Source organism: Lemur catta, chromosome 18 (genome assembly GCF_020740605.2).
Source record: "Lemur catta isolate mLemCat1 chromosome 18, mLemCat1.pri, whole genome shotgun sequence".
Taxonomy (NCBI): domain Eukaryota; kingdom Metazoa; phylum Chordata; class Mammalia; order Primates; family Lemuridae; genus Lemur; species Lemur catta.
Window position 1 is genome coordinate 37891771 of NC_059145.1, and position 27399 is coordinate 37919169.

The 27399-nt window shown below is 37.9% G+C and overlaps 1 protein-coding gene across 1 annotated transcript in view; it reads right to left on the minus strand.

Annotated features, from left to right (window-relative positions):
* DOCK3 (dedicator of cytokinesis 3) overlaps positions 1-27399 on the minus strand; it is a 351565-nt gene that overhangs the window by 187422 nt on the left and 136744 nt on the right. Inside the window, exons 7-8 of the mRNA XM_045530466.1 lie at positions 21856-21897; positions 21064-21218 (exon numbers count right to left, since the gene is read on the minus strand). Coding sequence (XP_045386422.1) covers positions 21064-21218; positions 21856-21897 — 197 coding nt within the window. The remainder of the gene's footprint in view (positions 1-21063; positions 21219-21855; positions 21898-27399) is intronic.

A 27399-nucleotide genomic window follows, 5' to 3' on the forward strand; every position in this document is an offset into this window, starting at 1 on the left:
AATATTGATTCTTCCAATCCATAAGCATGGTAGGGTTTTCCATATGTTCACATTCTCTGCAATTTCTTTTCTCAGTGTTTTCTAGTTCTCCCTATATAGATCTCTTGCCTCCTTAGTTAAATATGTTCCTAAATATTTAATTTTCTTTGATGCTATTGTGAAAGAAGATGTGTCTTTGATTTTAGCTTGACTATTATTGGCATATATGAAAGCTACTGATTTGTGTGCATTGATTTTGTATCCTGAGACTTCATTGAATTCATTTATCAATTCCAGGAGTCTCTTGGTTAAATCTTTGGGGTTTTCTAGATATATACTGTATCACCAGCAAAGACTGAAAGTTTGACCTCTTCTGCCCCTATTTAGATACCCCTCATTTCTTGTTCTTGTCTGATTGCTCTGGCAAGGACTTCCAGCACTGTGTTGAATAGAAGTGGAAATAGTGGGCAACCTTGTCTGGTTCCAGTTCTAAGTGGGAATGCTTTCAATTTTTCCCCATTCAGTATGATGTTGGCTATGGGTTTATTGTATATAGCTTTAATAATTTTGAGGTATGACCCATCTCTGCCTATTTTGTTAAGTTTTTATTAAAAAAGTGTACTGAATTTTGTCAAATGCTTTTTCTGCATCTATTGAGAGGATCATATGGTCTTTATGATCATATGCTTTTATTTATATGGTGAATTACACTTATAGATTTGCATATGTTGAACCATCCTTGCATCTCTGGGATGAAGCCCACCTGGTCATGATGAATTATTTTTTTGATGTGATATTGGATTCAGTTTGCTAAAATTTTGTTGAGGATTTTTCCATCTATATTCATGAGGGATATTGGCCTGTAGTTTTCTTTTTCATTCTGTCCTTTCCTGGCTTTGGTATCAAGGTGATGTTGGCTTCATAGAATGAGTTGTGGAGGATTCCATCCTTCTCAATGTTGTGGAATAATTTCTGCAGCATAGGTACCAATTCTTCTTTGTAGGTTTGGTAAAATTCAGGTGTGAACCCATCTGCCCCGGGATGTTTTTTTATTCAAAGATTTTTTATTACTGCTTCAATTTCAGTGCTTCATATTGGTCTGTTCAGTAATTCTATTTCTTCCTGATTAAGCCTGGGGAGCTTGTGTTTTTCTAAGAATTTGTGCATTTCCTACATGTTTTCAAGTTTTTGGGAATAGAGATTTTTATAGTTTTCAAAGATGATGTTGTATATTTCTGTGATATCTGTTGTGACCTCTTCTTTTTAATTTCTAGTTAAGCTTATTAGAGCCCTTTCCTTTCTACTTCTGGTCAATCTAGCAAGAGGACTGTCAATCTTATTTATCTTTTCAAACAACCAAGCTTTTGGCTTATTAATCTTCCATATAGTTCTTTTATTCTGAATTTCATTTAGTTCTGCTCTGATCTTAGTTATTTCTTTTCTTCTGCTGGGTTTAGGATTGGTTTGCTCTACCTTTTACAGTTCCTTGAGATGGTTCATTAGTTTATTGATTTGTGATCTTTCTGTCTTTTGGATGTGGGCATTTAATGCTTTTAGTTTTCCTCTCAGGAATGTTTTTGCTGTATCCCACAGATTCTGATAACTTGTGTCCCCATTATCATTTAGTTTGAAGAATCTTTTGATTTTCAGCTGGATCTTCTTTTTGACCCAATAGTCGTTCAGCAATAGATTGTTTAATTTCCATGATTTTGTGCAGAGGTGAGTGTTTCTGTTGGAACTGATCTCTAATTTTATTCCACTATGGTCTGAGAAGATACATGGTATAATTTTGATTTTTAAAAAATTTGTTGAGATCTGTTTTGTGGCCTACGATGTGATCAATTTTACAGAAGTTTCCATGAGCTGATGAGAAGAATGTATATTCAGCGTTGTTTGGGTGGAATGTTCTTTATATATCTGTTAGGCCCATTTGTTCTAAAGTTCTGTTTAAGTTCATTGTTTCTTTGCTTATTTTCTGATTGGAGGATCTGTCCAGTTCAGTCAGTGGAGTGTTGAAATCCCCAGCTATAATGGTATTGCTGTTAATCATGTTATTTAGATAAATCAGGGTTTGCTTTATGTATCTGAGCGCTACTGTGTTGGGTGCATAAATATTTAGGATTGTTAGGTCTTCTTGTTGGATTTTCTCCTCCAACACTATATAGTGACTATCTTTGTCTTTCTTTACTTTTGTTGCTTTAAAGTTTAGGCTATATAAGAATGGCTACTCCCACTTTCTTTTGGTTTCCATTTGCTTGGAAATTTATTTTTAATCCCTTCATCTTGAGTTTGAATGCATCCTTGTGGGTAAGACGCATTTCCTGGAGACAGCAGATACTTGGCTTGTGTTTCTTTACCCACTCAGCCAGCCCATATCTCTTCAGTGGGCAATTCAGGCCATTCACATTTATTGAGAGAATTGATATTTAGCCTAGATTTCTGTTCATACTGTTGGATAGACTTATTGTTTTACCTCTCCAGGCATTGTGGAATCAGCGTTCTGGCCTTTAACTTTTGGGTGATTCTACACTGGTGGGTGTCTGTTGCGCTAGTCAGCATATAATGCATGTCTGAGTACTTCCTGCAGTGCAGGTCTGGTTTTTGCAAATTCCATCAGTGATTGCTTGTCTGGTAAAGTCTTTATTTCTCCCTCCTATAAGAAGCTTCATTTTGCAGGATAAAGAATTCTAGGTTTGCCATTATTCTGTTTTAGAAGACTGAGGATGGGTCCCCAGTTCCTGCTGGCTTTTAAGGTTTCAGTTGAGAAATCTGCAGTTAGTTGGATGTGTTTTCCTTTGTAGTTACCTGGTGTTTTCAGCTTGTTGCTTGAAGGAGTGCCTCTTTTGTGTTTACTTTGTACAGCCTAATAACTACGTGATGTGGTGATTGCTTTTCACACTGAGTCTCCTATGAGTCCTCTGTGTTTCTACTACCTGAATATCTAGATTTCTGGCTAAGCCAGGTCAGTTTTCCTCCATTATTCCTAGAAATAGATTTTCCAGCCCTTGTGTATTTTTTTCTTCACACTCATGGATGCCTATAATTCTTATGTTTGGTCTCTTTATATAATCCCACGTTTCTTGTATTCTTTGTTCATTTATTTTGCTTCTGTATTCTTTTTCTTCATATGATTTCTTTAGCACATAGATGTTATCTTCAAGCTCTAAGATTCTTTCCTGTGCATGATCCAGCCTATTCTTAAGGCTTTCCACTGTGTTTTGTAGTTCCTTGAATGCCTCTTTCATTTCCAGTATTTCTGCTTGGTTTTTTTCATAATACTTCAATTTCTTTAGAGAATTTTTTATTTATTTCCTGCATTGTTCTTGTGGCTTCTTTGTGTTGGGTTTCTATTTTTTCTTGAATTCCATTGAGCTTTCTTACAATCCATAACTTTTTGCACCTAAGAAATATTCATTTATGGAAATGCCCCCTATAATATTAGAGACAGAAATTATTTCAGGAGTTTTGCAAGGCTTTGCCCTGAAGGAATATGTGAACGTGTTAGTTCGCATATCAAAAGCTGCCTCACCTCAGGAGGGCATCTCAATGGTCAGTAGCAGCTGCATTCCAAGGTGACACTGCAGTCTCAAGCCTGTGGTTCTTGCCTGCTTTGAATGACAAAGCAGGTTTGCATGGAGCCACGGGATGGGGAGCTGATCAAAAAAGACATGCCACCCGAGACAGACATGTATGGCTAAAGTAATTAGCCTAAGGCACAGCTTCTGCTTGACTTCTGAAGAATCTGTTGCAATACACAGTAACTAGACAAAATATGGAGCCACTATGTCTCTGTTTTGCTAAAGTGATAGTTTTATCTTAAAACTTAGAAGTTTGTCCTAAAAAAATTTCATAACCATTTGTTCACATAGATAGAGTTAATTAAGGGATTGACAGAAGCCTTTTGGGAGACTTTGAACCTAAAACGAACTACCTGTTATTATGTAAATCTGTTACCCCCGGCAACCGATCACTGTACCTATAAATACTGATGTAAAACTTCAATATTGGCCTCACAATTTACAGGGATATTGTGGGGATCCCTGAGCACACCACCTTGCCTATATTCATAAATCTAGTTTTTATAAACTGTATTTTTGCCTCTGTGTATTGTTTTATTTCTATTTCCTACTATTTTTCCATCCTATGTGACGACCCCTGCCTGAGGTACTCGATTCTTTGCTGGGAGAGTAGCTAACTCCCTGTAATAATTGAAATTCTTCATATGCCATTTTAACCATTTCATTTAAGTTGATATCCATTGCTGAGGAGCTAATGATTTCTTTTGGGTGTGACCTTTTGCTCTGATTTTTCATGTTTCTGGAGTTCTTTTGCTAATTCTTTCTTATCTGGCTTCTTGGTTGAGAACTGGGGGTCCTAGGGCTGGTTTATGGCCCTATCTCCAAGTCCACAAGGGTCATTCCTTGACAGTGCTGGGGAGAGGAGCGCTGGTCCTCTATGGCCTTAGGGGTGTTAAGCAAGTTTGATGAACCTCTGGGATTACCTCTGACCTGATGTCTTCACCTCTTCCTAGGGGAGTATAGTGAGTTTGGTCCCCCAGCTTAAGCTCCAAGCTGGTGGATTATACTTGTGTGTATGAATCCACTGCTCTCTAATAGCTTGAGATGAAAAGAAATATGTTTAGCTATGGGGTTGTACCCTCTGTCATTGATTGTAGTTTGCGTGGAGAAGCCAATTGCTGAGGTAATATGTTGTCCCCATGGTATGCTCTGGTCCCCCATGTCGGGTATACAAATGCCCCAAGCTTTGAGGATGGCCTTGTGGCTCCCAGGGGTTGCCTGAACCCTGCTTCCTGCTGAGGTAGGTAGAAAAGCAAGATAGATCTGAGCTGGAGTGCAAAAGCCTGGGTGTGTGAGCTTCTACGGTTGTTTATCCTGCCACTAGGGGGTAGCTGTTAATATGGATTTCAGAACTCTCTCTCCAAGCTTGTAAGGCTGCTCCTGATGGAAGGGATCAACTGCTGCCATTGCTGAGATATCTAGCCAGGTTTTCCTTCCCTGCCCACAAACCCAGGCACTTCCCCCTCTGATCAGTACACTTGTGTTTGCCTCTCTATCCAAGATGGGCTCTTGAGCTTCCCCACAGTTCATGTGTCTGGCCTGCTGGTGTGTGTCTCTACATGTCAGTGGTGGATAGGGGATTCTCCAATTGTGCACCCCTTTCCTGCCACTAGATCGCAAGGTGAGGCAGGTAGGCCTCTCTATCCCCAGAAGTCTCTGCCATGGGGATGCTCCAACCAGGGGAGGAGGGTTGGGGCTCACCCACAGAACTCTGTTTTCTTGAGCACCTCTGCACCCTCCTGATGGACACAGGATTTTGCTTGCCGCCCAACCCTGGTATAGGGATCTCTCTCCCACACTGCCTCATCCTGCCATTTGTGTTGTTACCAGGTGAATGTGCCAAATGTCTGTGGGCAGGAGAATGGGGATGGAGATGCATCCCCCGTGGTGAAAGCAGGTCTCTTGGCACAGAGAACCTTACTGGATGCTATGGTTTGGAGGAGGGGCTGTAGACTTCCTGCACTGCTCAAGTTGGGGGGACACCCATCTTCCCTCCTCTCTAAGCCCCCGTCGTGGCAAAGTGACTGCCCTCTTCTCTGCTCTGCTATGGCAACTTTGCCAACTGGGGCTGGCTTGGTTGGGAGTGTACTCTACTTGTGGGAAGCCAAGTCCCTCAGTGCAAGATGTGTTGGTGGTTGCTGTGGGGTGGATGCAGCCATGCAGCTACCAGCGGTTTGAGCCAAAATTACTTCCTGGAATGGCAGGAATGGAGGAGGTGTGTGGGGGAGGGGCGGGGCGTCCAGATGCAGGGATACCAACTCTTTGGTCACTTGTGCCACTCCCCCGTGGGATGAGAGCCCTGTGTCCCATTGCTAGTCTGAGGCACCCAAGTGAGGAGAGGAAGAAAAAAATCCCTTACACTTTTCTTGGGCTCCCAAACTCCCTGCTATTAGTTTGCACTGGTTGCTCCCTTGTCTCCTCCTCTCTTTCTGTTGCTCTGTTCCTCCTAGTGGTGTTCCCAGACTCCACTGGTGTCTGTCTCTGAGGTCCACTTCCGAGCAATAATCACTCCCTGCTCTCTTCAGTTCAATCCTCAACTCTTCTGCTGGGACAGTCTGACAAGCTTTGTCTCTTACTCAGCCATCTTGGCTTCTCTCCTCTGTAGTATAATTTGAAGTCAAGCAATGTGATTCCTCCAGTTTTGTTCTTTTCACCCAGGATGGCTTTGGATATTCTGGGTCTTACGTGGTTCCATGTAAATTTTAAAATTATTTTTTCTATTTCTGTGAAGAATGTCATTTTTATTTTGATGGGGATTACAGTACATCTGTAGATTGCTTTGGGTAGTATGAACTTAACAATATTGATTCTTCAAATCCATGGGCATATAATATCTTTTCTTTCTTTCTCTCTTTTTAGTATGTTTTCTTCAATGTTTTATAGTTTTCATTATAGAGATCTTTCACTTCTTTGGCTAAGTTTGCTCCTAGGGATTTTACTTTATTGGTAGCCATTGTAAACAGGATTACTTTCTTGGTTTCCTTTTCGGACTGTTTACTGTTGGCATACAGAAATGCTACTGATTTTTGCATGTTGATTTTGTATCCTGCAACTTTACTGAATTTATCAGTTCTAATAGTTTTTCAGTAAAGTTTTTAGGTTTCTCTAGACACAAGATCATATTGTTCACAAACAAGGATAATTTGACTTTTTCCTTTCCAGTCTGGATGCCTTTTATTTCTTTCTCTTGTCTGATTGCTCTAGGTAGAACTTCCCAGTAATAAGTTAAATGACAGTTGTGAGAGTGGGCTTCCTTATCTTGTTCCAGATCTTAGTGGAAAGGCTTTCAGTTTTTCCCCATTCAGTATGATACTAGTTGTGGGTCTGTCATATGGATTTTATTGTGTTAAGCAATATTCCTTCTATACCTAATTTGCTAAGAGCTTTTATCATGAAGTGATGTTGAGTTTTATGGAATGCTTTTTTGGTATCAACTGAAATAATTATATGGTTTTTGTCTCTCATTCTGTTGATATATCACATTGATTGATTTGTGTATGTTGAACCATCCTTGCATCCCTGAGATAAATCCCACTTGATCATGATGAATAATCCTTTTCATGTTTGTTGAATTCGGTTTGCTAGTATTTTGTTGAGGATTTTTATATTTATGTTAACCAGAGATATTGGTCTATAGTTTTCTTTTTTTGTTGTGTCTTTGTTTGGTTTTGGTATCAGGGTGATACAAGCCTCATAGAATGACCTTGAAAGTAATCCTTCCTCAATTTTTTGGAACAGTTTAAATAGGACTGGTATTAGTTGCTCTTTGAATGCTTTGTAGAATTCATCAGTGAAGCCATCGGGTCCTGGTGTTTTCTTTGATGGGAGAATTTTCATTACTGCTTCTATCTCATTAGTTTTTATTGATTTATTCGGGTTTTGAATATCTTCCTAGTTCAATCTTTGTAGGTTGTATGTGTCTAGGAATTTATCCATTTCTTCTAGGTTTTTCAATTTGTTGGCATATAGTTGCTCATAGTAGGATCATTAGAGATCCTTTAAATTCCTGCAGTATCAGTTGGAATGTCTCATTTTTCATCTCTGATTTTATTTATTTAGGTCTTCTCTCTTTTTCTTGGTGTGGCTAAAGGTGTGTCAATTTTGTTTATCTTTTCAAAAAACCAACTTTATGTTTTGTTGATCTTTTGTATTGCTTTTTTGGTTTAAATTTCATGTATTTGTGCTCTGATCTTTATAATATTTTTTTCTTATACTAATTTTGGGTTTGGTTTGCTCTTGTTTTTCCAGTTCTTTGAGATACACCATTAGGTTGTTTATTTGAAGGTTTTCTACTTTTTTGATGTAGGAATTATCACTATAAATTTTCCTCTTATTACTGCATTTCCTGTATCCCACAAGTTTTAATATACTGTGTTTTCATTTTCATTCAAGAAATTTTAAAATTTCCTTCTTAATCTCTTCATTGACCCCTCTGGTCATTCAGAAGCACACTGTTTAATTTCCTTGTGTCTGTATAGTTTCCAATGTTCTTCTTGTTATTGACTTCTGGTTTTATTCAATTTTGCTCAGAGAAACACTTGGTAAGATTTTAAATTTTTTGAATTTTTTGAGACTTGTTTTGTGAACTAACATATGATCTATCCCTGAGACTGATCTATGAGCTGAGGAGAAGAATGTGTATTCTGTGGCTGTTGGATGAAATGTTCTGTAAATATTTAATAGGTTCATTTGGTCCATAGCGCAGATTAAGTGCAATGTGTCTTTGTTGATTTTTTGTCTGGATGCTCTGTCCAAAGCAGAAAGTGAAGTGTTGAGGTCTCCAGTGATTACTGTATTGGGGTCTATCTCTGTCATTAGCTCTGATAATATTTGCTTTATATATTTGGATGCTCCAATGTTGGGTGCATAGATATTTAAACTGTCATATCCTCTTGCTGAATTCACTGCTTTATCACTATATAATGAACTTCATCTCTTTTTTACAGTTTTTGTCTTGAAATCTATTTTATCTGCGAGAAATATAGCAACTACTCTCTTTTTTTGGTTTCCATTTGCATGGAATATCTTTTTCCATCCCTTTATTTTCAGTCTATGTGTGTCTTCATATGTGTGATGAGTGTTTCTTGCAGACAACATATATTTGACTCTTGTTTTATTTTATCCATTCAGCCATTCAATGTCTTTTGGTTGGAGAGTTTAGTCCAGGGGTGGAGAACCTACAGCCTAAAGGCCACATGTGGCCTTCTAGGTCCTTAGGGGAGCCTTTTGACTGGATCCAAATTTTACAGAACAAATCCTTTTATTTTTATAAACACATTTTTGTTAATCTTTTATATTTTTATTTTATTTTTAAACTGAATGTATTTAAAATACCGAGGAATAAAATAAGTTTCAATGAAATAATTCTCCCAGATTTACTGGCACAATTAGAACATTAGGAAGCCATAAGGGCTAAAGTGACAGCTGTTATGCTCATGATTTAGTTCTAACTTCCGCCACCTGTCACCACTACTGCATGAAGCTGGTTGGTGAGAGTTTATGGGGCTCGAGTATACCAGTCTGTTAACAGCTTTTGACAATGGTGCATTGTGTTTCTGTTTGAGATGGGATTTGTGAATAGTTGCACAGCTCAACAGTTTGTTTTTTTTTTTTTTGAGTCAGAGTCTCACTTTTTTGCCCAGGCTAGAGTGAATGCCGCGGCGTCAGCCTAGCTCACAGCAACCTCAAACTCCTGGGCTTAAACAATCCTACTGCCTCAGCCTCCCGAGTAGCTGGGACTACAGGCATGCGCCACCATGCCCGGCTAATTTTTTCTATATCTATATTTTAGTTGGCCAGATAATTTCTTTCTATTTTTTTTTTTTTTTTTTTTTAGTAGAGACGGGGTCTCGCTCTTGCTGAGGCTGGTCTCGAACTCCTGACCTCGAGCGATCCACCCACCTCAGCCTCCCAGAGTGCCAGGATTACAGGCGTGATCCACCGCACCCGGCCTAACGGTATTTTTTAAATCAGTCTGGTTAACAGCCCATCATGTCAAAGAAGACCAAAAGAACACTGAAAGAAGAAAATAGATTTTTTAATGAGGGTTGGGAGTTGCAGTATTATCTTGTTTCTGGTAAAGCTAAGATGACTTGCTTGCTTTGTGATACTGCAACATCAACATTAAAGAAATTAAATGCTCATCAGCCTTGTAGCACTCACAAGGGACCACAAATATTTTAAACTAGAGTGAGAGGCATGAAAGGTTGTACTGCAGAAATTAAAAGATGAAAAGCAAAAGCTAATACTTGGGGGGAAAATGGAAGCCATTCAGTGATGTATAAATTGGGAAAGAATGCATTGTCAAAGTTACAGGATGCTTAGGCTCCTATATTGTTTCAAAGTACAAACAAGAAGAACCATAACCATAACTTTTCAAGAAGAACCATAACTTATCAGCAGCATGAATTATCCTTCAACTTAACAGAATAACTTCATGCAATACTTCAAAAGGAACATATATATATTATTCAATTGCTTTGGACGAATCAACCGATACTACTTACTCAACACAGGTTTTATACTTCATTTGGGTCATAACCAAAGATTTCCTTTGCTACAAAGAGTTACTCGCTTTGGGCATCCTTGAGAACAGAATACTGGGAAGAAATATTTTCAACAACTTTCAAGATAAATGTGAAGTTAGACTGAATTTGGTAAATTTAGTGAGTGTATGTACAGATGGTGCACCCTCCATAACAGGAAAACAGGAAAGACTTATTGCACAGGTACAAAAAGTATTAACCAATCCAGATACTCTCGTTTCTTTTCATTGTACCTTGCATCAGCAAAATTTCTGTGGTAAAGCTACTATTTTAAGTGACACTTTGCAACAAAGTTATAAGTATAGTTAACTATATTTGTGCAAAAGCAACACATATCTAAAATTAATGATGAGGTAGTCAGTGTGGATTTGCCATATCATTTTAAAGTGCATAGGCTATTGCAGGGACACGTATTAGCCAAAATTTTATCTCTGTGAGAACAGATAGTTAAATTTTATGAAGAATAGAATCAGCAATGTAAATTACTGAAAGATTTCTATAGGAATGCAGCATTTCTCTGTGATACCATGTCAAATCAAAACAACCTGAATATTTCTTTACAAGGTAAAACTAAGTCAATATACGGTATGTCGCAAAAAATCCAAGCATTTTGAAAAAAGCTATCTTTTTTTCAAAACACTTCTTCAAAAGGAAATTTTGGATGAACATTTTCCCCAGTTAGCAAAGGTCATCGATAAGCAAGATGATATATGTGATTGGTTGAAGAATACACAGCTGTTACAGACATATTAATTGGAAAATACAATGAAAGTTTCACTGACTTTGAGAATCATGGCATCACACTCAAATTAGCATTTCGGCCTCACCTAGTTGATATCACCAAGAAACTTAAAGAACTAGAGATGGAATTAGTTGAGCTCTCAGTAAATGACATTTTAAAGTTATTTTTTGATGCTAAGAAAGATACGGTTGAAATATGGAAAAATGCAGAATATCTATGCTGTTGGCAACATACCTGAAAAATGCTTTCTTGTATTTCAACCACTTATTGCTGCAAATCTACATTCTCCTACCTAACCCAAATCAAGACACCCTTAAGGTCACACATGACTGACAGCCATCTAGAGGATCAACTGAAACTGCAGACCTCCATGATGCAATTAAATATTCAAATGCTTTCCAACAAAAAGCAGACACAACAAAGACATTAAAAGTTAGTTAACTTTAAAAGTAATGAATAGTTTTCATTTCTTGAAATTATTATTATTTTTTTTTATTTCAGCTTATTATGGCAGTACAAAAGCTCAGGTTATATATATTGCCCATGTCCCGCCCATCCCCCTGAGTCAGAGCCTCAAGCATGTCCATTCCCCAGACAGTGCACCTGGCACTCACCATGTAGTCATACCTCCATCCCCTCCCCCCCCACCTCCCCGAGTCAGCACCTTCAAACATGGCCATTCCCCAGACGGTGCGCAACGCACTCATCATGTAGGCATACACCCATCCCCTCCCCCTACCCCCTGCCTCAGTCTGATATCCAGTTGGTATCATTCCCCAATGTGCATTTAGGTGATGATCAAGTACATAGTAGTTAGATTTTTATAAAATAATGTACATTTTTAAGTATATCCAATTGAAGTTTCTTGAATATGGCCTTATTTGACTACAGCTAAATTAATATGGCCTTCCAATGTGAAAAGCTTCCCCTCCCCTGGTTTAGTCCATTCACACTCAATGTTATTACTGACAGGCAAGGACTTACTACTGTTCGGTCTGGTGGAGGGTAAACAGTTAGCAAGGAAGTGGCTAAGGGTGGAGAACAAGAACTGAATTGTAGCTAGGAGCTACAATCTGCTAGAATTGCAGATAGGAACTGTTCCCTAGTAGGAACATACGTAGTAAGAAGTTCCCAGGGACCTTTAACTGACCTAGAGCTCATTACCAGCTAATTAGCATAACAGGTGGAGCCTCAGGAAGAATTCTGGAGAAGAGGCACAGATAGAAAGGGAAACTGTTACATAACCAACCTGTTATGTAATCTGTCATGTGATCTGTTATATAAACCCAACCTGTCAATCACTTCAAAAGACAGGAAACAGCAACCAATCTTGCAAGGAGAGAGGTGGGACAAACTAGTGAGCATATAAAGGACAGGCTGCACTCAGACCAGCATCTTTCTCCTCTGGTGGAGACTGACCCGTTCCTCTCTCTGGAATGTATTTTCACTTTGTGAAGCTTCCTTCTTCACTTTCACTTCATATAGTTTCTTTCTCTTTCCTGTAATACTGTTTGGGATTGCTTTGTATCTGTGATCACTCCGTAATTGGCTTGACCTGGTACTGGTACCAAGTACTCATTCTTGACACTGGGAACCAGGGAACAGGCAGACAGAACCAACGTTACAGCCATGTTATTATTTGATTTCTTCTGGTTTTGTGGTCCTCTCTTTCCTGTCTTCCTTTGTTAAAAATAATTTTCACTGGTAGTGTGTTTTAATTTCTTGCTTTTTCTTTTTAGTGTTACAGGTTTTTTGGGGTATGAGGCTTGCAAAAAACATTTTTATAACCAATTATTTTAAACATACGACAACCTTGCTTATAACCAAGCAAGCAAAGAGAAATCTAACAGAAATTCTACTCTTTAACTCTATCTTTCCATTGCTTTTTAACTTTTTGTTGTTTCCATGCATATCTGTTTATACTATCTCTCAAAAAGTTCTATTTTTCATAGGTTCATATTTTAATCTTCCTACTCAAGATATAAGTAGTTTACACACCAAAAATGCAGCAATACAGTACTGTGTATCTGTGTAATTACTGTTACCAGTCAGTTGTATACCTTCAGATGATTTCTTATTATTCATTAACATCCTTTTCTTTCAGATTGAAAAACTCATTGTAGCATTTCTCGTAGGACACGTCTGGTGTTGATGAAATCCCTCAGCTTTTGTTTGTCTGAGAAAGTCTTTATTTCTCCTTCATTTTTGAAGGATATTTTTGCAGGATATAATATTCTAGGGTTAAGGTTTTTTTCCTTCAGCATTTTGAATAAGTAATGCCACTCTCTCATGGACTGTAAGGTTTCCACTGAGAAGTCTGCTGCCAGATGTATTGGAGCTTCTTTTTATGTTATTTCTTTATTCCTGCTTCCCTTAGGACCTTTTCTTTATCTATGACCTTTGGGAGCTTGATCATTAAATGCCTTGAGATAGTCTTTTCTGGGTTAAAGCTTCTTGGTGTTCTGTGACCTTCTTGTACCTGAATATTGATATCTTTCTCTAGGTTTGGAAAGCTCTTTGTTACTATTTCTTTGAATAAAACTTCTACCCCAATCTCTCTCTCCTCCTACTCTTTAAGGCCAATAACTCTTAGATTTGTCCTTTTGAGCTATTTTCTAGATCTTTTAGGCATGCTTCATTCTTTTTTATGCTTTTTCTTTTTTCTCTTCTGAGTTTGTATTTTCAAATAGCTTGTCTTCAAGCTCACTCATTCCTTCTTCTGCCTGGTCAATTCTGCTGTTTGTGAGACTCTGATGCATTCCTAGGTTGCCAATTGAATTCTTAAGCTCTAAAATTTCTGCTTTATTATTTCAATTTCTCTGATAGGCTTCTGGATTCCTTCTCTGTGTCGTCCTGAAGTTCACTGTGCTTCTTCAGGACAGCTATTTTGAATTCTTTGTCTGAAAGGTAATATATCTCCATCACTCCAGGACTGTTCACTGGTATCTCATTTAGTTAGTTTTGTGAGGTCATGTTTTCCCGGGTGTTCTTGATGATTATGGATGTTCATTAATGTCTGGGCATTAAAGAGTTAGGTATTTATTTTAATCTTCACAGTCTGGACTTGTTTGAACCTGCTCTTCTTGAGGCAGTTTTCCAGATATTCAAAGGAAATTGAGTGTTGTGATCTAAGTCTTTGGTCACTGCAGCTGTATCAGCACTGGTGGTTCCCTAATCCCAGTAATGCTGTGACTCTTATAGACTCCTGGTGGTACTACCTTGGTGGACTTGGGTAAGATATGGAAGGATTCCCTGGATTACCAGGTAAAGTCTCTCAGTCTCTTCCCTTAATTTTTGTGCCAGGCTTCTGGAGTTGGGGAAGGAATGACATGAATACTCCCTTGTCCCCACCAGCACCATAGCACACCTGAAGCCAGCCCAGTCTTACCGAAAGCCCATAGTGACTGTTGCCTGGCTACCTCTGATATTTATTCAAAGCCCAAGAGCTCTTTAGTCAGTAGGTGTTGAATCCTGCTAGGACTGGGTTCTCTTTAGGGTAGCAGGTTTCCTTCTTGCCTAGGGTTGGTCCAGAAATGCCTTCCAGGAACTAAGGCATGGACTCAGGGGCTTCAGGAGTCTGCCTGGTACTTTATTTTACTGTGGCTGAGCTGGTACTCAAGTTGTAAAACAAAGTCCTCTGAACTCTTCCCTTTTCTTTCCCCAAGTAGAAGAAGACTCCCTGAGCAGCACTGCCTGTAGTTGGGGGAGGGGTGACATTGGCACTGGCCTGGCTGTCATTCTTAGTGTCTCACTGGGTCACGTGTGCCCTAAGTCCACTGGCTGCGAGCCAGCACACCTGCAGGAATTGCCCAAGGACTATAGCTTTTGTGGCCCACCTGCCTTGTGAATTTAGTCCAGAGTCCAGGCCACTTTTTCTCAGCTGGTGGTGGGGCTAGCCAAAACTTGGGTCTCAGGATAGAGGATTTCTCTCTGGCCAGGCTGGTCTAAATGCTCCCTCTGTGGGCACCGGTAGATTTCTTCCCTGTGCTGTGTTCCCCTATGCCAAGTATCCCTAAGTTTCAATGCAAATTACCATAATCACTTCATTCTCCCTCCCCTGGGCACACAGATTCTCTCTCCACTCAGCATGCGGATATGACATTGCCAGTGGATGGGGAGTGATGGCATAGGCAATGCAAGACTTTTCTTTTCTGCCCTCCTCAGTGCCTCTTTCCTGGATCTAATGTTAAAACCAGGTAGTAGTGTTGCTCACCTGATTTTTGGTTCTTCTGAAGGTTATTACTTGGGTGGACAGTTGTTGAATTTGGTGTTTGTGCAGAGGGACGATCGCTGAAGGTTTCTATCTGGCCATCTTGCTCTGCCCCCTCCCCTAGTTTTAGCTCTTACATTTCAGTCTTTCAACAATTTTGAGTTAATTTTTGTATTTGGTGTGAGGTAACGGTCACCATTTCTCAAGGTAGTTTTACTGAATATAGAAATTCATGGTTGATAGTTTGTTTTTTCACCCATTGACTATATCATTAGGCTTCCTTATGCCTTCCATTGTTTCTGATAAGAAGTCAGCCATTATTTGTACTGTTGTTCTCTTGCACATGATGAGTCATTTTTCTCTTGCTGCTTTCAACAATTTCTATTTTTGCCTTGTGATAGTCTATGATATGTCTAGGTATTGATATTTTCATATTTATCCCACTTGAGGTTCATTGAACTTCCTGGGCATAAAATGTTTTTAAACAAATTTGGGATTTTCAATTATTATTTCTCAGAATATTTTTTTCCTATCCTTTTCACTCTCTCTTCTTCTAGTCCTAGATTCTTATATTTGTACTTCTAGGTCTATGAGCCTATCTCTAGCTTTTGTTTTCTGATCAAATATTTATTGAGTTCTTTCAGTGTTCAAGGGACTGTGAGCAGTCAAACAAGTATAAATAACAGGTTCAGGCCCCAAAGTTTATTGTGAACACAAACATTTTACTAGCTCTAATAGCCTCTGCCATTTTCCTGAACACATATACTGCTGTCCTTACTGTTTCTGACTCATGACCTTTTTCTTTCGCTGTTTTTCATGCTTGAATATCTTCTCTTCTTGAACTTACTGTAAAATCCAAAGTCCTCTGATGGCTATGAGGCCCTATATAATCTGGCCCCAGCCTATTTCTTCAATTGCCTTTGTAACATTCTCTTCTTATCTCACTCACTACATTCCAGCTACACTGATCACCTCTCAGTTCTCTGTATATACCAAGTTTTTCCCTGCCTCTAGACCTTCTGTGTAGATCACATTACCTACTTTTTTTTTTCTTACTTATATTTCAGGGCTTAGCTTGAATGCCAGAACTTTCCCTTACACTAATCTACATGAGATTCTTCACAGCACCCTTCACAATTTTCCTTTATAGTACTTACCACAACTTTTAAACTACATACTTATTTACGTGATCATGTGTTTAATATTGGTCTCTCTATTAGACCATAAGCTCCAAGAAGATAAGATATCTGTGTTGCCCACCTCAGTATCCCTAGAATCTACATATTTCTCTCGCTCACTTTGGTATCCCTAGAACCTATCACAATACCTGATAGATGCTTAATAAATATTTGTTGAACAAATGAATTAAAACCCTATTCTTGATCCTGGCCGCTCCTTAACTCAGCTATCATTTTCTCCAAAAGCCATTTCTGGCTTCTCTGTCCCTCAGTGATCTTCTTCTTTCCTGCCTTCTTATTGTGTTTAAAGTCTGGCCATATGTCAGTTAACATATCTTCCCATTTGACTTTTTCAGTCAGCTTGTTTGGTACATAAAATCAGGGACAAAATATTTGACATCTTTTGGGAATACTACCATGCCTTGCCATGTCCTTACCTCAGGGATAGGGACATTTCTTTTTAATCTATAGATCCCTAGCAGGTATTATAAAGGCCCACAAATGACAGACCCTCAGTAAATGCTTGCCAATTTATTAAATGCTTGCTAAATTATTAAATTAAATGAAATTTCTTGATTCATGGGTAATTGGTATTTATTTTATAGATGCATTTATTTATTTATTCAATAAATATTTATTTAATGTTCCAATGTCCCAAGTCTTATGCTTAGCACAGGGAAGAGACATCTAAGGAAGTTCCCATTCTAGTGGGGGAAATCTTTATGCACGTACACTATAACAATATAGTATCTAGTAATGGGATAAAACTAAGTAGAGAGTGTCATCATCATCATGTGCAAAATGAAGTCTCAGGAATTGATTTTAACCATGAATATTGAGGAAGGTTTCATAAAGTTGAGTTTTAAAGAATGGACAGAAGTTTATCAAGTCATAAAAGGTAGAGAGGCATAAAACAACAAGACATGTTTAGAGATAACCAAATAAGTCACTGAGGTGAAATAATATGCATAAAACAAGGTAGGAGAAATAGGCAGGATCATATGTCAGGCCTTTTATGCCATGCTACGTAGCAAGTACATTAGGATAAATGGGAGCTGACCCTACTAGCTTGCATTTTGAGAAGATAAGTTTGGTGGTGGTGTGGAGAATAACTCATGGTGGGAAGACAGTAGAACCAGGAAATCTGTTCGGGAAGAAATGTGAAGGATCTTAGATGACAATGGGGATGGAGTGGGAGTGGTGATTCGACTGATATTTAGCAGGTAAAATTTGACAGGACACAGTGATTAAATGAGAGGAGATAGAAAGGGAGGAGCCTCAGATAACTCAAAGGTTTCAGATATGGGTCTCTGAGCAAATGATAATGCCTTTCATCTGATTTAAAGAACACAGGCAGAAGTATATGTGTGAAGCAAAGAAAATAGATTCACTTTAGGTATGTTGAGGGAGAAATGTTTGAGGGACATCCGAGTCTGGCAGGAAAAAGGAAACGAGGGCTGAAGCTCAGAGGAAAGGTCTCAGTTGGAGACTTCAGATTTCATGGCTAAATATTTATGATTCTGTTCTGAATGATGAAATATCAAAAAAGCTAGCTAGAGCTACCAAGGATCTGCCAGCTGCTGCTTCTTCCCTTCTGGAGATCATCTAATACTCACCAGTCAGCAATATCAGGATGCACTATGTAGGTTTGCAATATATCATTCATTTTAGTCCCTTTAGGTTTGCCTGTGGAATCAGCAAGGAGACTTTAATGGAGAACTATCTGCTCTTTTCTTTAATCTTCTCTACCTGCTCACATGCACTCTTTGGCACAGAGGTGTGAGTGTCTTGGCAGTACTGAATATTAGACCAACACCATTTAATTGGAGACTAAACTAGCAATATTTGATTGGAAATACAGCACTCTAGGTGTTCTGATGAGAAAACACAATTAAACCAATTCCTCTGTTCAATACTCTGCACACCTCAGTGATATCTTTTCTTTTTCCTTTCTTTCTTTCTGTCTTTTTTTTTTTTTTTTTTTGAGACAGAGTTTCACCCTGTTGCCCAGGCTAGAGTGCTGTGGAATCAGCCTAGCTCACAGCAACCTCTAACTCCTGGGCTCAAGTGATCCTCTTGCCTCAGCCTCCCCAGTACCTCGGACTATAGGTGTGTACCATGATGCCTAATTTTTTTTTTCTATTTTTAGTAGATATTGGATCTTGCTCTTGCTCAGGCTGGTCTTGATCTCCTGAGCTCAAGCAATCCTCTCACCTGGGCCTCTCAAAGTGCTAGGATTACAGGCGTGAGCCACCACGATCGGCCCTTAATGATTTCTGATAACTGCTTCAAGACAGTAATATATGACCAGTTTAACACTTAACCACAATAAAAGCAGAATTCTCTGATAATACCAGTTCAATGACCTAAACTTTTTGAGGGTTTTTACAACTATACAGATCGTAACAGAAAGAAGAAACAAAAATTTATCAATTTTAGATCTATACATAAAATTCTGCTTATTAGTTCACTCTTTAAAGAAAGTAGATGATATTTTCAACTAAAAATTTTATGATTTTCTTAATTGAATGGGAAGGTGGTATAGTTCTCTCTAATATCTAAGACGTTTTTAATAACCTAAACATTTCCAGCAACTCCACAAAATTTTTAAAAAAATTCTCCTTTTAAAATGCTTTATAGTTTCTTGAAACTACATTGTAAACAATAACTCCAAAGATAGAGTAACTGCTGCATTGATGATCCCCCACAGCTTACACACCAGAGCAGTGGAGTGGTTCTGCTAGGCTTGGATATTCTCTGCTCAGTAAACCTAACAAAGCATGTACTGGGCACAAGCACTGTGTGAGGTGCTGGGATTATGCAGAGAGAAGACAGTCCCTGTGCTCAAAGATGACAAAGTGGTGTGCTCTGGTTTTCAAACTGCAACCCACAGACTTTCAGCAATTCCACTGGGTACAGGCATACTGAGATTCCTGTTATCTCCCCCTTCCCTTCAATAATGGAATAGGTCTATTTTATCTGTTTCATATATTGAACTTTCTCATGAAATTTAGCTTGAAGAAAGGATTCTTACACACAAAATAAATAATCAAGAATACAAATTTCCGGTCTAGTAGATAAATAAGAGAAGCAAGAATCTATATCTATGCAGCCCTAGCCTGTAGTCTTGCTTGTGTGCTGTAGCTGCCATCAATACCACTACTACCTTCTCTATAACAGCTTTCCTAAGGGCACACAGTAGGAGCCACTGATGATAAGGAAAACTCATATGCCTTGATCGATGGGTGCATCATTTTATTTCTAGGCCAAAGTGAAGCACAGTACTTTAATTTATTTTGTCAAGATCAGAAGCATTGTGGAGCATGTAAATTAACTGTTTTTCTTTTGCATTGTTATAACTTCCATTTTTAATTTTCCCACATGTAACGTGTGAACTAAAATAAAATCCTAAGCAAACCCCTATTGACTGAAAGGACCCCCTCTTGGCCAATGGGACCCCAAAGAAACCTTAAAACTGAATTCCAAGCCATGACAGGATGGGAGGTGAGACATGCATCCTTTTACCCCCTCCCTTGCTAATGGCCATCAGGCTTTTTTTTCCTAAGGGCCAGACTAGCATTCTTTTCTGAAAAAGACCACCAACCATGCAGTGGTTTTAAACAGAGAGGGGTTTTGTGTCCTTGATTCATCCTTTTGCCACAGAGGGCAGTCATCTCTGAACACGGACCCCATAAAAGGGCAGAAAGCTCCACTGCACAGACACAGGCTTCTCTTTTCATAAATATTCATGGCTCCTCCTATAACTTGTTAAATATGTATTTTTCTGTTCAGTATAAATTTCTGTTCCTATTGTCCCTGCCTCAAAGCACATGTTCCTGGCTTGTGGCTGGGGGGCCTTGCTTTCCAGACTGCTGGAATGGCCACCTGCAGGCTACAACCCTGTATGAGAAATAAAGCTCTCTTTTCCAAATTATGAACCTCATTATTTCTTCAGTTAACACATGCAATTGAAAAAGTGAAAGAGCTGTTTTCAAATTTTAAGTAAAAAAACAAACAAAACCCACAAAGCACTCCTAACATAGGAAGTTTCCAAGCAAGATAAAAGAAACCCAAGATTTATTTTCTTTCTGTCCCACTTAAAAGATGATCACAGAGAAACAGCTGGACTCTGTTAAATTTCATTTTAGCTACAAAAGTCATCTCACACTGTCAGAGCCTTGCTGGCCTCTAAAGAAAGGGAAGCCCAGAAAGTCTCCTTAATTCTTCCCTATCCTTTCTCAAGGCAGAAAGCAGGGCCTTGTTACTCTGCCAAGATAAATAGTCTACTATACGTCAGTCTCTTTTTTTGCCTATCCTTCATTCCAAGGCAAAGAGAAAGACAAAGGTATGCTAGCCTTCTCTTCTGCCCAGAAGATCCTCTCCCCCTCATTGGGCTGCCAGATGGGACACAATCAGGCTCTTTCCCTGTGAACCCTTTCTCCCACATATAGCAAGCCAGGGCCAAACACTTTCTGTACACTGGGGCTGGGCATCTCTGTTGCATTTGCTTTGTTCTATGTTTTTCCCATTCCTTTTCTCTGGCATTAAATAGATGCATCCTTTTCTCTCTGTGAGGTGGTGATAGCCAAGACTCAATTTTGAGCTTTCCTATGGAAATAGGAATAAAAAAGCAGGGCCACACATGGTATGGTTTAGATGACTTAAGGGTACACTGGAAATTGGGGCCAAACTCTTACCTAACAAGACAAGGTTACTTTATCTTGTTTTCCTTCCTCTGAGCATTTATCTTCTCTGAAAGCCACAAATGCCTATGACCCATATTATCCTAACAAAGAGTCTCAACCTCACCAGAACTTACAGTGGCTCTTACCTTATCTGCTTGCCTTCTCTCATGTCATATAAGGAAAAGAAGACATCGGTATCTTCTCCAATGGTATTGTAGGTGAAACTCTTTAGGCTGAGGAAGAAGTGATGTGGCACTGGCATCCGACAGGTTTCCCCATGACGTGGGCGCATTGTATCTACCTAATGACAAAAGCAAAAAACAATGACTTCTATTTTAGTTATTATATTGATCCTTAAAAATTAGAAACTAAATTACTAACTCTCCTCACATTGTTGAAGGGAATTATTTAAGAGAGAGACTAAAGATGATTTCTCAGCTAGTAGGGGTTACTATGTTGACAGACTTAGGTTAAGGTGGGCAAGCAAACAGCTGGGAGAAATAAACAGTGAAGGAAATACGGGAACACTAATTCCAACTTAGAAGTGAACTCAAAATGTCCACCAGGTCACAAACATCTAAATTCTTCAGGGACTATTTTCAAAGTCATTTCTTAGAGATGCCATCATGACCCTGATGCACTTGATTTACACTGTAAGATGGTAATAGTTATCATTCTAAATGTTAGTAACGTTCTTATTTTCTCCCAAGCTGATTCATTTTAGTCTCAGTCTATTTTCTTTTAATTGTGCTTATGCAAATTTGCACAGAGAAATGGAGACTGGCCAAATCTGTTTGAAGTTCAAACCTCCTTGGATAAAGACACCACAGAATCAATAAGTCATTGCTGTCTGTCATTTCCAGGTACATTCACATGTTGTGATCTCTTAAAAGAGAGAGTTGAGGGGAAATACTGGGAGGCCTGAGTACGCTGCTTACCTGGGATGTGCTCTGCTGTACACTCTGTCGGCTAGATAAATGCTATGAAAAGAAAGAAAGAAAAATTCACTCTTCCAGGGAAGAAACTAAATTTTATTAAGCACCTTCTATATGCTAGGCAGTCTGCTATATCTCTTACATTCATGATCTCATTTGATTCTGATGATCTTGTTAGATAAGTGTCATTAACATTTGATGAAGGCAACTAAGGCCTAGAGTAGGAAAGTGACTTGCTGAGTATCACACAGCAAGGTGGCAACAAAGTCTGTATTCAAACTTGAGCCTCTCCAGCTCAGAGTACCAGCCAAATCACAATGGGTGCCGGCTACTGGATTTTTGCTTTGGTACTGTCTTCTCCACACACTGTACCACCTTTTGAGCCGCCTAATTCAGCTTCTTCAGGCTTTCCACATTGGATCCCTTTAGTGAAAACGGGCTCCCTCCCAAACATCTCTCCATGCTGTTCCTTTCCTGCTAGCTAAAGTCTGAAGAAGCAGATTCTAATACTGGCCACACCACTCAAATGCTGTGAAACTTCAGAGAAATTGCTTAATCTCTCCAAGAGACATTTTCCTGAATTGTAAAATTGAGATATGAGCCTATCTTATCTTCCTCACAAAGTTATTGTGAGGCTCAGATTATATAGTGGGAATCAGTATGATATAGTAGTTAAGGAAGCTAAGTGCAAAAGTCAGGATACCAGTTTTGAATCTTTAAAAAAGTTTTTTATTGATACATAATATTTGCACAAATGTATGTGGTACATGTGATATTTTGATACATGCACACAATGTATAATGATCAAATCAGGATATTTAGGATATTAATCACCTCAAACATTTATCACATCTTTGTACTGGGAACATTTCAAATCTTCTCTTCTAGCTATGTTGAAATGTACAATAAATTATTAACTACAGCCATTCTACTGTGCTATTGAACACTAGAACTTATTCTTTCCTTCTAACTGTATGTTCATACCCATTAACCAACTTCTCTTCATCACCACAACTCCAACCTTCCCATCCTCTGGTAACTATCAGTCTAGTCTCTACTTCCATGAGATCCATGTTTTTAGCTCCCAAGAATGAGTGAGAACATGTGATATTTGTCTTTCTGTGCATAGTTTATTTCACTTAACACAATGACCTCCAATTCCATCCACATTGCTGCAAATGACAGGATTTCATTCTTTCTTTTTTATGGCTGAATAGTATTCTACTATGTATATATGCAACATATACTATGCATATATATAATATTCTATTATATATGTTATGTATATATTCTAGTATGTATATATTCTATTATGTGCATATATATGTATATATGCTACATTTTCTTTATCTATTCATCTGCTGATGGACACTGAGGGTGATTCCTTATCTTTGCTATTGTGAATAATGCTGTGATAAACATGAGGGTGCCGTTATCCCTTTGGTAAACTGATTTTCTTTCTTTTGGATAAATACCAAGTAGTGGAATTGCTGGATTGTATGGTAATTCTACTTTTAGTTTTCTGAGAAACCTCCATACTGTTTTCCATAATGGCTGTACTAATTTATTTCCACCAACAGTGTGTAAGAGTTTCCCTTGCTCCTCATCCTTGCCAGCATTTGTTGTTTTTTGTCTTTATGATAATAGCCATTCTAACTGGGGTGCAATGATATCTCATTGTGCTTTTGTGTTTCCCTGATGATTGGTGATGTGATTAGTGATAATCATATGCCTGGTGGTCATTTGCATATCTTCTTTTGAGAAATGCCTCTTCAGATATTTTGTTACTTTTCAATGGGACTATTTGGTGTTTTCCTATTGCATTGAGTTACTTATTGGATGAATAGTTTGCAAATATTATCTTCCATTCTATAGGCTGTCTCTTCACTCTGTTGATTGTCTCCTTTACTGTGCAGAAGATTTTTGGTTTAATATAGTCTCATTTGTCCATTTTTGTTTTTGTTGCCTGTGCTTTTAAGGTCTTAACCACAAAATCTTTGCCTAGACCAATGTCCTGAAGTGTTTCCCCTTTATTTTCTTCAAGCAGTTTTATAGTTTTGGGTCTTACATTTAAGTCTTTAATCCATCCTGAGTTGATTTTTGCATATGGTGAGAGACAGTGATCTAGTTTCATTCTTCTGCATATGAATATCCAATTTTCCTAGCAACATTTAATGAGAAGATGTCCTTTCCCCAATGTATGTTCTTGGAGCCTCTATTGAAAAATCAGTTGGCTTTAAATACGTGGATTTATTACTGGTTTCTGTATTCTATTCCATTGGTCTGCACATCTGTTTTTACACCAATACCATGCTGTTTTGGCTACTCTAGCTTTGTAGCATATTTTGAAATTAGGTATTGTGGTGTCTCCAGTTTTGTTCTTTTCGCTCAGTGTTACTATGGCCATTATGGGTCTTTTGTGGTTCCAAATTTTAGATTTATTTTTTTTATTTCTGTGAAGAGTATCATCGGTATTTTGATAGGGATTGCATTGAATCTGTAGATTGCTTTTGGTAGTATGGTTATTTTAACATTATTAATTCTTCCGATCCTTGATCACAGGACATCTTTCCATTTGTTTGTGTCCTCTGCAATTTTTTCCAACAATGTTTTGTAGTTTTCATTGTAGGGATATTTCACCTCCTTGGCTAAATTTATTCCTGGGTATTTTAGTTTTGTAGCAACTGTAAATGGGATTAATTGCTTTATTTCTTTTTCACCTAATTTGTTATGGGTATATAGAAACACTACTGATTTTTGAATGCCAATTTCATATTCTGCAGCTTTACTGAATGCATTTATTACATTTTTAGTCTTTAGGTTTTTCTATATATAAGATAGTATCATCTGCAAAGAAAGACAATTTGACTCACTCCTTCCCCATTTACATGTCTTTTATTTCTTTCTCTTTCCTGATTGCTCTGGCTAGGACATCCAGTACTATGCTGAACAAAAGAGTTGAACATTGAGTATCCTTGTCTTGCTCCAGTCTTAGAGGAAAGCCTGTCAGCTTTCCCCCATTCAGTGTAGTGTTAGCTATGGTTTATCATATATAGCCTTTATTGTGTTGGTATGTTCCTTCTATGACTAATTTGTTGAGAGTTTTTATCATGAAAGGATGTTGAATTTTTTCCAGTTTTTTTCTGTGTCTACTGAGATGATCATATGGTTGTTGTTCTTAATTATGTTGATGTGATGTATCACATATGTTGATTTGCATATGTTGAACCATATTTGCATCCCTGGAATAAATCCCACTTGATCATGATGTATTACCTTTTTGATGTATTGCTGGATTTGGTTTGGTAGTATTTTGCTGAGGACTTTTGTGTCTATGTTCATTAGTGATATTGGCATATAGTTTTCTTTTTTTGTTATGTCCTTGCCTGATTTGGTATCAGTATAATGTTGATCTCAAAGAATGAGTTAAGAAAAATCCCCTCTTCTTCAATTGTTTGGAATAGTTTGAGAACTGATTCTCGTTCTTCTTTATAAGTTTGGTAGAATTCAGCAATAAAGCCATCATTATACAGTCCTGGGATTTTCTTTGTTGAGAGACTTTTTATTACCAATTTAATTTCATTTGTTATCACTCTTTTCAGGTTTTCTATTTCTTGCTGGCTCAATCTTGGTAGGTTGTGTGTGTACAGGAATTTCTCCATTTCCTCTACGTTTTGTAATTTAATAGTGTATCAACGTTCGTAATAGTCTCTAACGATCCTTCAACTTTCTGTGGTATCAGTTGTAATGTTTCCTTTCTTGTTTCTGATTTTTATTTATTTTTTCATTTTATTATTATTTCAGCATATTATGGGGGTACATAAGTTTAGGTTACATATATTGCCTTTGTCCCCCTGACCCAAGTCAGAGCTTCAAGCATGTCCCTCCCCCAGACGGTGCACATCGCACTCATTATGTATATATACAGCCATCCTCTCCCTGCCCCCACATCTGCCCGACACCCGATTAATGTTATTCCTGAATGTGCTCTTAGGTGATGATCAGTGAAACCAATTTGATGGTGAGTACATGTGGTGCTTATTTTTCCATACTTGGGGTACTTCACTTAGTAGAATGGTTATTCTTGATTTGTTTGTCTAGTTAGAGGTTTATCGATTTTATCTTTTCAAAAAACCAAACTTTCATTTTATTGATCTTTGCATTATTTTTTGGCCTTTATTTTGTTCAGTTCTGCTCTGATCTTTATTATTTATTTGCTTCTACTAATTTTGGGTTTGGTTTGTTCTTGCTTTGCTAGTTCCTTGAGATGCATCATTAGGTGGTTTATTTGAAATCTTTCTACTTTTTTGGCATAGGTGTTTATTGCCACAAAATTCCCTCTTAGCATTGCTTTTGCTGTATCTGATAGGGTTAGGTATGTTGTTTTCATTTGTTTCAAGAAATCTTACAATTACCTTCTTAATTTCTTTATTAACCCAGTGGTTGCTCAGGAGCATGTCATTTAATTTCCATGTATTTGTACAGTTTCCAAAGTTCCTCTTATTATTGATTTCTTGTTTTATTCTATTATGGTCTTAGAAGATACTTGATATGATTTTGATTTTTAAAAATTTATTGAGACTTGTTTTATGGCCTAACCTATGATCTATCCTAGAGAAGTTCCATGTGCTGATAAGAAAAATGTGTATTCTTCAGCTGGTGAATATTCTGTCAATGTCTCTTAGGTCAATTTGTTTTATAGTACAAATTAAGTCTGATGTTTCTTTATTTTCTGTCTAGATAGTCTGTCCAATGCTGAAAGTGAGGTGTTGAAGTCCCCATCTATTAATGTATTTGGGTCTATAGATTTCTTTAGTTCTAATAATATTTTCTTTATATATCTGGGTGCTCCAGTATTGGGTGCATATATACTTACAACTGCTATGTTCTCTTCTTGAATGGATGCGTTTATCATTATATAATAATATATAACCTTGTCTATATTTTGTCTGACATAAGTATAGCTACTCCTGGCATGCTTTTTGTTTCCACTTGTGTGGAATATTTTTTCCCATCCTTTCATTTTCAGTCTATGTGTGTCTGTACAAGTGAAGTGAGCATATAGTTGAGTCTTGTTTTTTGTTTTTTTTTTTTTTTACCCATTCAGCTAGCATATATATTTTAAGTGGAAAATTTAAACTATTAATATTTACATTCAAGGTTGTTACTGATAGGTGAGGAGCTGCTCCTTTCATTTTATTATTTTCTGATTGTTTTGTATATCCTTTGTTCCTTTTTCCTCTTTTATTGTTTATCCTTATGATTTAGTGTTTTTTTGTAGTGGCAACATTTGATTCCTTTCCATCTACCTATTCTACCAGTAAGTTTTATACTTTTGGGTGTTTTCATGATGCCAGATAATGTCCTTTCACTTCCAGATGTAGGACTCCCTTAAACATTTCTTGTTGGGCTAGTCTAGTGGTAATAGATTTCCTGTTTTTGCTTATTTGGGAAAAACATTATTTCTCCTTCATTTATGAAAAATAGCTTTGATGGATATAGTTATTCTTGACTGAGAGTTTTTTCTTTCATCATTTTCAATATAAC